This window comes from Lepeophtheirus salmonis, chromosome Z (genome assembly GCF_016086655.4).
Source record: "Lepeophtheirus salmonis chromosome Z, UVic_Lsal_1.4, whole genome shotgun sequence".
NCBI classification, from domain to species: Eukaryota; Metazoa; Arthropoda; class Copepoda; order Siphonostomatoida; family Caligidae; genus Lepeophtheirus; species Lepeophtheirus salmonis.
In genome coordinates this window covers 17,553,870-17,568,573 of record NC_092584.1, presented here as the reverse complement: position 1 = coordinate 17,568,573, position 14,704 = coordinate 17,553,870, and the positions used below count along the sequence as shown (strand labels likewise).

Sequence of the window (14,704 nt, the reverse complement as noted above, 5' to 3'; positions counted from 1 at the left end):
ATACATTAACTATGAAATTAAGCCTGACCAAAACAGCTGGATTTTTATCGTCAAATAATTAAAAAATATTTATGGATCTATTTTTTTCATAATAATTTTCATCGGTTTAAAGTAAAAAATATTGATGAAAAGTACGAAAAAGTATTTATTAATTCTCGATATTCTTGTTTTCTGTTATATCCATACCACCAACTCCACCTTGAGAAGGAATAGATTGCATCCGGTGCTATCTATTGTATACCAATTCCTTGGATTCACATAACGAGGGAGGGGGATGATTGATATATGAATTTTCAAGAGGTGGTTGTCAAACTACAATTAAGTAAACAAAGCTATTATTATCTAGTGTTGTGTCTGTCCTTACTTATGACTCCGGTCCCGTCCAGTCACACTTGACTAAGCAACAATATAATATGTTCGTATTTATTTTTTGCAAAAAATAATATTTTTTTGCAAGATATTTGCAATAATCTTAATATATATTTCATATATCTTATTTGGCTTCATAAACCATCTATATTTTTTATGAAAAGTTCCAAGGATCGACGGGTTTAAGACTGGACTGTACCGAATAAATAAGGACCGATCCAACACTACATTTATCCTTCATGGTCTTGTATTATGTCCCTGCGACACGGGGTACGACTCTCTGAAGCCTAGATTACAAACTAATATTAGTAAAGAACGTTCATGCTCTATTGAATATTCATAGGATGATAAATATATATTAATGCTCTCATTTTTGACTATTTTTGACTAAAATATAAGTATTCTGTTGCACATTATAAAGTTCAAATGCCCACGGTTAGCTATATGACTATTGAATGCAAACCTACCAAGTGATTTGAATAGATCAAAATAAAATGATAGTATCAATTAATAGTTGGTAATTAGAATGTCCAATGTCGTAATTTAATCATTCCATTTAAAAAGCAAGAAATTGCTATTTGTACACGCAACATATATGTTATATTTCAAAGGAGATAAGGATATTATGTAGATTTATACTGTGTTCTTACTATACATTTGAATGTCAAACGTTATTGATGACTCTTACTTATTCTCATTTTTTATTTCCAGCTCTTTAGCAATGAAGTCTACGATGATTACGATGAAGAGTTCCATGGAGAGAGAAGGGCAGAAGGAGGAGATCATCGGGATATTCTATTTGAGAAACCGGATTTCCGTGAAGAGGAAGAAGAGGAGGAGGATCATGAAGAGGCTCTTGATAAGGAAGAGGATGATGAAGAGGATCCATTCAAAACAACTCTTAAAAAGGGTCTACTTTGGCAACAAAAAGATAAAATATTTTCACGCTGGAAGGAACGCTTCTTCATATTAACCAAAGACTACCTTCAATGCTTTAAAAAAGAAACTAATTCACGCTTGAGTGAAATGGGAGGTTTTATCTTTAAACTTAAACTCTCTGAGGTAAGTTAGAATATACATATTTCTCTCTTTTCCCGCTTATCCTCTTGCTATTTGATGGTTTTGACAAACTTGTTTCATTTTATTTATATATCTTTTTATATTCATCTTGTCCCATAAAATGGAGGATGATAGGAACTATTAAATTTCCATAATTTCTAAGACATGGAAGCCTATTAATAAACAGCAAATCCTCGGATTACGAGGCTCTTGAATACAAAGTTGTACCATTAACAGTCTTGCCGTTCTAAAGGTTTCGGGTTTTGATCTGCAAAAATCCGAACCGACAAAGTAGAACTGAGACCTTATCGGTATCGGTTCTTCTACTTTTGTTCCTACATAGAATATATAGAGAAAATACTATATATATTATAAAAATGAAATTAACTTAAGTCAGAAAAATGACTGAGTTTTCTTTTGTGCAATTGCAGGTTTTTCCTATGATTTTTTTACATAGCCAGGGTGATACAGTTGTATCTGAGTTCCAATTAGGCAAGGGCTTCTTATGGCTCTGTAAAAGGGGTTTTGGGGGTCAGACGGTGTAAATAAAGGAAGGAAGGGGTGAGGTAGTTTACACATCCAGATCCGCTACTGAGCTTCTCAGGGCCTTATAATTTGATAACTATAATATTTCTTAACACCCTGGGTTTCCAAACTTAACTATGCCAAGGCCCCCCTACACTCATACATTTTTAGCTGAGGCCCCCTTTGTAAGATGCATGTGTAGCCTCAAAGCAATCCTCAAATCTACATCTTTCTGCGTACCCCTATCCTCCCCTCGCAGTCCCCACTTTGAAAAACATTGTCTTAAACACCCTTAATTTCCAGCGCCCCTGTTGGAACTTGGGGCACTACGCACTCTGCGTATAAGGTAGCTGCGGTCCTTATACGTATGAAATATCATTTCCTGGGAGTGAATTTTATCCTTGTTTTATGTGCCTGTTTCCAAACTAAGCCTGTATTAAAAGAACTAAGACCGACCCCGTTGAAATAAAATAACTGAGACCCGGACCGATAGAACCCCTGAACTTGAACCGGGCACAACTTTGCTTCTACACTATTGCATTTGATACATGAGAGTGTAGTTGATAGCTAGTTGTACTCAGTCTTTCTAAAAGGGCCATTCATCTATCTTAATAATAAAGCATTGGGTGCCTGGTATTTTTGCCTTAAAGCTATTTTGCCTCAAGGATATTTCGCTTTAATATATATGAGGTTTATACGTCGTTATTTAAAGTACATTAAATGTTTGTTTCTGTTCGAATAATTATGGAATTTTGCTCTTGCCTCATATTATCCTTGTTTGTCAATCCATGAGTCTTTACAAATTTGAATAATACATCATTTCTCATGATAATTACTAGCGGAAATGTGATTAGCAATTCTCCTATTCGAATAGCGTTTATTATACCCCCTCCCCATTTAATGCGTTTTATAGTAATTCACATTACATATTTTGATTAAAAAAGTCTAAGTGGATTTTAACCAAAAAATAACGTTACTCCTTTGTGAGTTAAAGAATTCTTCTTAGAAGTACAATATCTTTCTTAAATTCATCCCTGGTTGGGCATTCAAATGCTTTAGGGATCTGGAAATCAAGAAATAGTTGTGCATTTTCCTTTGGCTTGCAACTTTCTATCCCTTGTTTAAAAGATTTATGATTGATCGTTTGAATGTGATGTGGAAAGTTCTAATTTAAATTAAATTTTGAATTAATACTAATTTCAGGGATCTAATTTAATCCTTTAATAATAATAAATGAGTATCTACCATTGAGCAATGTAATTATTTTCACTTAACCTAATTTAATTTATAATTGAAAGACAAACATTTTAATTAATATATCAATGGATGAAGAACACGTGCTACTTGAGAAATTAATTTTCCCCAACATGTGACGTTCACGTTGCGATATAAACACACTTTAAGAAACCCCATTTCACCTACTATTAACCAACAAACAAATGAACTAATTTATTCATCATATTTGTACATAAATGTATTCAATTGAAACTAATTATTTTACCAAACATTATGACTTATTGACAGGTATGCTAATAATACCACAGTTAAAGCCACTCTTATTATTTTATATAATACTAGCATTGGTAAGAGTTTTTAGCCCTGGATGAACAAACAAAAGGGCAGACAAACTTTGCTTTAATAAATATTTAGAATATATAAATGTACACCCTTTTCTTTTTTTTAAATATGACGGGCTTAGCTTTACACGCTCGTTGCTTCATTATTATTTTTAAATCATGTAGTCGCGCAGTTCTAAATTATTAAGAGCACATTCAAAAATGTTTCTCGGCAGACAAATTTAGCTTTAGTAATATGGATTTAATCCTTCTCTTGACGCAGATATTCCTCGTGATGACCCGAGGACTCGTTCCTATTCTAATTATTGTGTTTAGTGTTCATCCAATGCTCTTAGAAGAGTCATCTGATTGTTTGGGAGACTAATTTTGACTCTTCTTTTTTTTTTTTTTTGTATTTTTAGCAAACAAACATACCTAAATTTAGAAATATAATTTACTGGCTAATTACCCAGTTTTAAATTATTACATTTACGGACAAAGATATACAAAAGATCGTTTCCGAGTACGTAACATCGTGTCATATGTACGGGATTCTCTAGAAGCTTTCCTTAATTAAATCACTTGACCCCTTCTATAAAAAATTAAATTGTACAAATTTATTGTCAGTTGTCGATTTTTCTTCCTCTTGTGAAGGGTATGGACGTTGATTAATTGAATTCAAATTAGATAGAGCCATTTTCTCCACTAGCCGCCTGATTTATGAATTGTACAAATATGATATATGCCACACATTTAACTTTATATGACGTTTTTTTTGACAATTTTGAAAACACATGACGTTATGTACAATTCATATGCATATTAATCCATCTAGACCGAATTTTCCTTGGAGATCCGTCCAGAACAAATTTGTTTAAAGAACCAAATCATTTTGGTCCACTAAAAATCACAACAGTCTCAGACCGGTCTAGGATTTTCAGACTGAAGCCCAACATGAGGGACTACTAATTGACTTTAGAACTCTTTTTGGAGAAGAGGTTGCGATATAGAATTATGATAATGAGATGTTAGTAGAACAATGATGCAGTTATTCTTTTCGTTGATACTAATTGGCAACTTTATTTTTAAGGGGAGTAATTAGTGATTGGACGATTAATTGGAATCGGAAAATCTTTTGTTATTTCTGAAATCGGGATTGGGATAAAAATATTAGATTTGTGTTTCCAAAGTTTTGAAAAAATAGCCCCCCCACCCCCTCCAAAAAAAAAAAAAAAAGAAGGAATTTTGGTTTATTACTGGAAAATTTAATTTTTAATTTTTTTTTTAAATCCCAAAAAATCTATTTTTTGGGGAGTTACTATGTATTTTTACATTTTTGCAAAACATTATATTAGAAATTGTATTTTTGAAATCTTTAAAAAAAAAATATATAATATTTGAAACTTTTTTCCAAAAAAATCTCTTTTTTGCAAACAACTGTGGGTTTTTGAAATTTTTTGAGGGGTTTTTGAATTTTTTTCACAAAAAATTAATTTTTTGTGGATTTTTGGAAAAAAAATTAAATATCTTATAGTAGATTTGAGATGTTTTTCAAAAAAAAAACTATTTCTGGAATTTTAAAAATTTTGAAAGACAAATCCCCTCATAAATATAATCTTGTGTATGCCCGTTATAGCAAAATAGTACATTTCAACTATTATTTAAAGCATTAAAGAATCGGAATCAGATTTGGCGGTGCTAATTTTTATTGGAATCACATCGGCATTATAATTGTTTGTTTTGGAAATGGCCCATCACTGGAAGTAATGCTCTCAATCAGGTTTTAGTATAACGAGTACTTTTTCACAGCTAGGAATGTTGCTCGTACTTTTAACTACTATTTTATTTAATGTGTATGATATACATAAATGAAGCAGTCCTACAAAACAGATACTCGTATTTGTATGGTATGTTTTATAGTCATGCTCATATTAGAAGGAAAGAAATTGCATTTTCCTGAGCTCCTTCACCATCTCCACAACCAATAAAATTTAATATTTATAACTCATTCTCTTCTTGTTTTCCTCTCAAAGAGAAGCAGCAATCTTTACAAAAATAAAACAAAGAACTATATAATAGTTGAAAATTTCTTTCCATATACATAATTATTAGTGTTGCCACTGGGTCCAAGATATATTTTGGTTCGGTTCGGTCTTGAGGGATTTTCCTTTTTCAAAGAAAAAAGAAAGAAAACATTTTCCTTTTTGTGGGATATATAAATCAAAATGAGTGTTGTGTCAGGTTTTGCTCTATAAGAAAGTACCGTGGGCCAGTCAGTCACACTTATGGGTCCTTACAGAAGGTAAATGGATCCCTCGTGACGTCATTTACGGTCTTTTTTAGTCATTCAATTACCATATATATATATATCTAATTAGGGATGTGAAAATTGTCTAATTCCTCCTGTGTACACTTTTAAACGAAAATTAAATGTTGGCTAGTTAGATATCTGCTGACAGAGATCATAAGACGGCACCCGGCTCACTTCTACGTTTGAATTGTTGAATTAGTGAGAAATAATGAATAATATCACAGATTACCAGCTTATACATAGTTATTTTAATGTATGATTTCAACAATTTTCATATCCCTATATATAATACGAGCGTCGATAAACAGACGCACCTTGTTTGGTTTTAATAATATAGAAGAAAACATCCCAACAAATTCTCAGTCGTACTTATCATTTTCCATGAGCGCACTCACACGTAGTTACTTAATACTTAGATATTATCTTCCCAAGAATTAAAAAAATGGGACGTATAATGCAGTGTTTGGAATTATTCGAACTCCCCGTAAAGTGCGGTATATTTCCCTCATATTGTGGTTATTTTTATGGTATATATATGGTATGATAATAACCTATAAAAAAACTATACATTGAGGTAAACAAGGATTTTTGTATTTCTTGGGGAGGTCGTTCATACTATTATGCTAATATATATTCAGATAATAAAAATTTATAATTTTGCATCGAGGGAGTGTCCTATAAGTATTTGATTTGATACATAGACTTGAAACTTTTGGTTATTACTTAGCATACCCACTTGCAATAAAAAAGGTTCCTGAATAGAAGTTGGTTAGCTTCCGATTATTTAAATTAATCAGTATTGAAATGACCTAATTAAGAATCAAGTAAATATTCCAGTAAGATTAAATTTTACAAGTATCTTGTGTGGCATAATTAATTTTAAACGATTTAGGATGAATAAAATATTATATTCATCCTAACCATTCTAAAAATAGTAAACAGTAGACTTTGAAAAATAATTTATCCCATTGTACAGGTTTTAGTACTAAAAAGGTCCCCGTACAACGTGGATATCATATATTCCGGATGTTTCTTGCTCCCAAAAATCCTGATAAGTGAGTACCCCTAAGTAAATGACATGATGAGCCAGGGAATGTAAAGTACTCCCGGGCTGAGGTTTAGCTATGCGCGTTCGTGGGTAACCTCATCTATAGTTATAGTCATTTTTTTTATTAATGTATTATGTAATTTCCCCTTCATTTATTTTTTTTAATGAATTCGTTGTTGAAAATGAGTTATTCAAAATTATTTTTTGTGGAGTGCTTAAAATATTCTCCCTTACGTCCATGAATTAGGGCTATAATGTGAAAATGATTTTAACACTTCCTTCCTTTATATATATCTTTGATCACAAATATTAATAAGGATTTATTTTTCCACCTTTTATTATAGGTTGAATTGGTTGAACTCGTGGATAAGAAAGGATATTTAACAGTCTGCCTCTCTTTGCCCAAAGATGGTAAGGTTCTACTTCGGAAAAATGAAGGGATTCGGGATTGGTTTTCACTTTTAAAGGTACGGAATGTTGTAACTAGGGCTGTGTACGTTCTGTGGCACGTCTTGGCCACCATTATACAGTTTAAGGGGACACTTTTTATATATAATATAATAGTGTTGAAACTTTAACCATCACAAGTTAAGTCTTAATTGATATTTCTAACCGATTTGGAGCAATATTTCCGTCCGAATGGTAGATAGAACCATTTAAACATTTTCAATTGTTGAAGATGATTTTTTTGGATCTACATCTACGGACCGATTTTCTGCCCCCTCCGCCTCATTTATGAGTGTTACAAATATGATTTATAGTCTAATGAAGTTAGACTTGATCGAGGCTCACAAATTGACAAATACATAAACACACTCAGAAAATTAAACTTTTTGGAAAAAAAATCAAGAATCCTCAGCTATTCACATAAAATTAAAACTTTTTGAAAAGAAAATCAAATATTAAACTTTCTGCTCTATTCCATCATTGTGCTGCAAAACGAAAATAAAATATAATTAAAGGCTAAAATTCCTTAATTTTGGGTAGAGGAGGTATAGCATTTCCACCCAACCCTCTGCGGACGCCCCTGTATGTAAATTAGGGTGAGGTTTATGGTCAAACTTTGTTCAAACAAGCTTAACCTTACCTTCTTTTTTTTGGTACTGTTTATGGTCCACCTAATGAACACATCCCTTCAATTTCATTGAAAGGTATTAATATTTACCTTGAGCACAAACCCAATAAAATATTTGAAAAAATGAAAAAACTATATAAATCATAAAATTTTGAATGTGTCTTTCTTTTTTTTTTGTCAAATATATATACTATATTAGGATAAAATGGTTAAAAAATCTGCATACCATTTAATTCGAAAATAATTATTTATTACAAAAAAAAAAAAGTTATAAAAAATGTCAATATAACATAAAACTTCATTGGCTGAGCCAAGGACTACTAGAGAGAAGGACTAGAAGTACAATTGAGACAGCTGTTGACTGGTGTCCTTAAATTTAATTGATTTATTATTTTTCCTTCATTGATTTGTTTATTTAATAATAAGTAATCAAGTCAAGGGAATAATACACTCAAAGGCTGACTTAATCTTGTCTCCAATAGTCCTTACCATAGCAAATTGTATGCATAATAAATCTTTTTTTACTTCCTATAACCGCTATGTGTAGCCAGATTTTAAATTTTATATAGTTATATCTATTACAGCAGTTCATATTTATTCGAAAAATATAATTTTTTTTTTTTTTGTCACACTTTCCGTATATTTCAATGAAATTGAAGGGATATGTTTATAAGGTATCCGTCAAAATATAAGTAGAGTTGAAAAAAAATGCCCTAGAAAGATGGAGCCACTTTTTGTGGTTGCAACATCAATTTTATTTTTTATTTTCTAAGGATGTTATCATTATTATTTAATTTTTGAGAAGAGAACGTCCAAGTATAGAGTGATAACCAGTGTCTTTGTTCACGAAAGACCTAGAATAACAATGAGGGTTTACTTGGAAATTTTCTTCCTAATGTAAACATCATGCGGCTGATAACCTCTCTAGTATTCTTCAAATTGTCAGAATTATCACGTTCATTTTTGGTTAATATAATTTTGTATACCGGGAACAATCTTTTAGAGGCGTCGGTATCTCCTTTTAGGAGTGGTGGACATGACTCCCCTAAAAGTTTTTGAACACCCCCTCCCCCCTGATGAAAACTAGAAACATCCCTTGCTGTCACCAGACTCAGCCTACTGTACGTACGTACAATCCCTTAAAGTAGTTGATGCTTTCTGAGGAATTTTAAAAGTTACTAGTGTATAGCAGGATACTAAATTAACACTAGATAAAAGGGAACTTTTCTCAGAATTTACTTTCTTAATTAAGTAACTTTGGTAAGAGTAAAAACTCCTACTTTTTAATATAATAAATTAAGAAGTAAATTTGTTGCTTAAAAAAGATCCCATCCAATATATGTATTTTTGAACTCCCTAAGAACAAGTCTAGAGTTGTATAAATATGACTTGCAGGTGTGTAAAAATAAAATGAGTCAAAAATAAACGTGGTAATCCAGGCAATTTGAAGGTTATTTGAAAGGTAAACAGCTTATTATAACTCGCCAATAAATTATGAGTGTTGCTCTCTGCCACTCATCTGTGATGATTGTATACTTAGATATCATCCTTCAAGAATTTAATAATAATGATTACAGCTTTAAAACACTTATAAGATTACATAAATAGAAGAAAAAAATATGTTACGTTAGACGGAGTCGAGACGTTGGTTATGAGAGCGACCTTTCAATTTGATGACGACTCTTGATGTGTTGTGGACTTAAACATTTATTTCTTACTTTATTTTTAGAATTGCGTTAATGATTGTCGCTCTCGAAGCTGCATGAAGAGTACCGAGGAGTTTTGGTCAAAGAAAAACTTCCAGGATTCCCCTAATAGTTCACCATCCAATTTTGATCGATGGCTCCTGGCCAGGCAAAGGATTGGTGAGTCGTCTTATTTATATGTTTAATAATAATTAATCTCCCGTAATTATTATAATTTGTTAATGTTTTTCGTTTGCACATTTTCAAGAAATAGCACATTCTCTACATAGTGTAGACATGGGCATTTCCTGTGAAGGATAATTGTTTCAGAATTAATCCATATGTAGCAAGTCGCCTAGTGAATTAAAATCCCTAGTATTTTGAGCATATTTAAAAAAAAAAAAAAAAAAAAGGTAAATCTGACAACTTGAACAATGTTTTAGAGAAGAGGTGAGAGTTGACATTGCATTAAACTAGCTGCGAGCAGCTATGATGTGATGGAAATGAAACTCTCCTCCGTCTTTTATGAGTAAACACAAATGTTTCGTTTTTCATCACATAAGTGTAAGATTCCAAATCCAGAAAAAGCAGTCCTATTCCGAATATTATTCCTCACATCACTAATTTAAACAAAGATGATATTAACTATAGTCAACAAAAAATATTTTTAATTATCTGGGAAAAAGTCAGTTACTTTCATACATTTCGGTCTGAGCCTTCTTGTATAGCCTGGAATTGAATTAATTTTATATGGGGGGGGAGGGGAGAGAGAGAGTTTGACAGTAAATAACTATAGGACACAAAGATATATACAGTTCTTAAATACTCATCTAATAAATTATCTTGGAAAAAAGTTAATTACTACCATTTTAAATAGAGCCTTCTTCATTAGACTGGGCACAAAAGTTTATGTATGTACACAAACATGATTTATTCACATGTGACGAAGGTCATAACCAAAAAACCAATAACAATTATTAGAGTTCAAATTACATCATATGAATACATACGTAGATATGTAGGAGTCAGTTGGATTCGAGTTCGAGTACAGGGATCAGACAAGGGGAAATTTTTTTTTACATTGACTTGATCAAATAAAGATTAGCCCACAAAACTTTTTTTATTTGAAAGCTTCAACATTCCAGTTAATAATGAAACGCCATTTTATTTTATATGGCTGCAGTCGCTGGCCTTACAGTAGCCCATTGTGTCGACCCAATTTTTCAATACATTTTTGATTGTGTGAGATGCAATGCCGACTCCGATTGCGTATTTCAAATCGTAAATCGTCGGGATGGTCGGCGTAACATTTATCCTTGACGGTTCCCCACAAAAAATAGTCCAACGGAGTCAAATGGTAGCTACGAGGTAGCCAGTTGACGTTGCCGTTTCGGCTTATGATGCGATTGTGGAAGACAGTGCGCAAAAGATCCGCTGTAACGTTGGCTGTGTGGCACGTAGCACCATCTTGTTGGAACCAAATGTCGTCCATGTCTTCCTTTTCCATTTGAGAAAACAAAAAATCTTCCAACATGGCCCCATAGCGCTCACCATTGACAGTAACAGCAGCTCCTTGCTCGTTTTTTCGCTTTCAGCAACAGCAGCAATGTTTTCGATTGAGTGCACTGGACGAACACGGGAACGCGTTGTTTTATCCATTAACGAACCAGTTTCGCGCACACACTTCACAAATTTATCCACAAACTCCTTGGAAGGCGCTTTATTTCGACCGACGTAATTTTCTTGCAGTTTAGTTTGAAGACTCTCCATTTTGGAAGTAAGTCTTCAGTATTTTCCAATTTTCTTTGAGCGTAAACTTAATTATTTAGTAAAGCGGAGACCTTTTAAAAAATATTAGACACAATGAGAATGTTACTACAGCTGTCAAACGTCAAAAAAGTGGTAGTTCAAAATGTAAGCGTTAGATGGGCCACCCTTTACAAGTTCAACAAATAAAGTGTGTTTGACTACCCTAATAATAAGGCAGTCAATTATTCTTAATCAAATAATGTAGGTAGTTTTATAAAAAAGTTATTTGCGTAGTAGGACATTATTTCAAAAAGTTGTTGTATAATCAGAAGAAAGTATTAATTAAATTAATAGGGATTGTAAATCCTAGGAATTTTCGGTTAGTAAAAAAAAAGCGAACATAAATAGGCTTATCCAGGACATTTGATGAATGTTTGGGAGGTGAATAGCTGCTGCACGTGGCCATGAGATGAATGAAATAAACATAATGTACCAATCCGTTTTAAGCAAGGACATGACTGCATTTTCGATTCTCAATTCTACTCTGAGTACAAACGCTACTTACATTTATCAACATCTTTTTTGCGTCCGCATTTTTAAATCCAAAAATTAAATTTGAAATGTTACATTTAAAAAATCAAAAATTCATAGATATTCACAAAAAAATAAATTTTTTATAATTTTTCCCTTAAAAATCCAAAGCTGTTTATATAATATATTTTGGAAAAAAAATCCAAAAAAATTTCAAAAGTGAAATTTCAAATATTAAATTTTTTCAATTTTTTTTCAAAAATCCGTAATTTATCACAAAAAAAAATTTAAATATTTAATTTTATGCACGAATGACCTTTTTTTTTTATTTTAATTGGGGTATTTTCGAGATAATTCTTTTCATTCTGACCCAAAAAAATTCTGGTGAAAAGAAAAAATTCCTTAATTTGTTAGGGGAGTGTAGCTACAACCTCTCCGGGCCTACTAGCGTAAACGTACCTTTAATGGAAAATGCAAGTGCTTTTTGTAGTTACTACTTTAATAGGTGTGTTATTTTTATCAGTTCTTATATATTCGGTTTGGTCTTGGGACCGGTCCTCCGGACTGTCAGTAATAGAACTGATTTAAAATAAAGTTGAGTAACGTCATCAAGTACCGAATTTTATCACTTTTATAAATGTTAATAGAAATAAGGTTGTACCATTAATTTAATCGGGGTTCCCAGAATTTTCTATTTGATATACCGTACCGACTGCTGCGTAAGAGAGACGGATTTTGACGCCATAGAGTATAACAGCAGTACTTAAATAGTAACAGTCAAGGAAGGTGATATATACCTACTCTTTGACGTGTCTATTAAAAATCGTGATTGAAATCAAATTAACACGGAAGAGCGTTATCGTATAGCCTTGAGTTTTAAAGCTAATATATAGGACTGAACTTGACGACATCGAGTCTTTAGTCCTAAATATGAATCAACACAACACTAGGGATTAGAGTTTGTTTTTATTTCTTTCATTCCAAAGCTACTCGCAACTAACTTAATGAAATATCATGATAGCTAAGCCGCTCTCCTACAAAACATTCTTCAAATTGTCAGATTGACCGCATTCATTGTCAGTTCCTTTTTTAAGCATCCTGGCGGATAATACTATTTTCATCTATGATGATAACAGCTTTAAAAAATAAACACTCTAAAAAAATGCTTAGAATTTTCAACCTTATTTATTAACATATCCACCGCATCACTACCAATTTTTTTTCATCTTTCCGATTGATTTACAACTGGAAAATTCAGATATTAAATTCTTTTGAATTTTTTTTTTAAAAACCACACCTTTTCACAAAAAATAATTTTTTTGAAAAATTTCAATAATCCAAAGCTGTTTTTGAAAAAATAAAATTTTAGAGGAAAAGTATTTCAAAATCCATAGCTGATCAAAAAAAAATAAAAATAATCTTAAATCCACAAAAAAATCAATTTATTTTTAGTTTTATATTAAAAAGCAAAAATTCCTTTTGGGAGGGGGGAGCTACAGCTTCTCCTACCCACTCCCTGCGGACGCCCCTGTATGTCAAGCTTGAGTAACGACGGAATCCAACTCTATTGAATAGTCTTTCTACGAACCATGAACTTGAATCTCATGATTTTTAGTGTTGGGTATCTGTCTGGAAACCCTAGACCGGTCTCATATAAAAATTATATCTAGATTAGACCAAAGAACAAATTCGCTCTAGTTTGGTCCCAAAAAATCTAGACCGATTTTACACATAAATTGGTTATTACATGACATGACTTCATATGTTTTTTCAAGTATAATGACGTTATACGAAGTTTAAACTGAGATAACTCAGATTAATTTTGATCCCACTGTCTCTTATATGTATTCAGTATTTGATCTAGAACTGGTCGTGTACTTTTGAGATTTTACTCAACAACAAAAAAATGACCGTTGATCTAGAAAGAAAAAAAAGACTAAAAAAAATTGCTCCATAAATTGTGACTGAATCAAAATCGGTCAATAAAGTGAGATCGAAAAATATCGGTCCACGGTCAGATACTCCGGTCAGTACAGAGTCTCAACACGAATGATTATTTCCTTATCCTAATAGTAATTATGTTTGATAACTCTTTTTAAATAAATACTTAAAAGAAATCCCCTTTTCCACATGGTCAATCAATTACCTAACGGATGAAATAGTTATTTCAACGATTATTTTACCTTTTTTTTCTTTTTTTTGAACAAATTGCATAAGTCTAGTTCGTCATAATAATATTATGATTTATTTATTTTGCTCATGCATATATTACTGTATATATATATGTGTGTAGGAATATAGAATTTAAAGTCGTCTGATTTGGGAATATTGTTATAACTTTTTATACATTTACATATTATGTAGTATTTACGGTGATTAGGGTGAGCCTCAGCTCTATCCAAACAAGCCTAGTCCTTTGCAGCTTATCAACACATCCCTTCGTTATTTTATTTTTTTTACATTTTTTGAAGAAGAAAAAAAAACTGTGCAAATCACACTTTGAATGTGTTTTATAACTTAATACATTTATTTATATAAAAGCAAGAACTTTTTTCTTTTTTTTTTTTGATAAAATATATGTACAAAAGTTAAAATTTTTGGATTTTTTTTTTAAATCCATAGTTAAGTCACAAAAAATTGAACTTTTGTGGAAAAAAATCTTAAAAATCCACATTTATTGAAAATAAATTAATATTGCTTAGAAAAACATTTCATAAATGAAATTTCAAAAATCCGCAGTTATTCACAAAAAGTTAAATTTTTTTGAAAAAACAATAAAAAATCCACAACTATTCA

At 31.7% G+C, this 14,704-nt stretch overlaps 1 protein-coding gene across 3 annotated transcripts in view; it reads left to right on the top strand.

Annotated features, from left to right (window-relative positions):
* The window catches only part of LOC121130089 (uncharacterized), a 65,294-nt gene that overhangs the window by 43,665 nt on the left and 6,925 nt on the right, over nt 1-14,704 (top strand). For all 3 annotated transcript variants that reach the window (XR_011783790.1, XM_040725805.2, XM_040725803.2), the window contains exons 3-5: nt 1,081-1,431; nt 7,213-7,335; nt 9,673-9,808. Coding sequence is in view for 2 of the 3 variants with exons in the window: in XM_040725805.2 (XP_040581739.1) it covers nt 1,081-1,431; nt 7,213-7,335; nt 9,673-9,808 (610 nt within the window). In the remaining variant the exon portion in view is untranslated. The remainder of the gene's footprint in view (nt 1-1,080; nt 1,432-7,212; nt 7,336-9,672; nt 9,809-14,704) is intronic.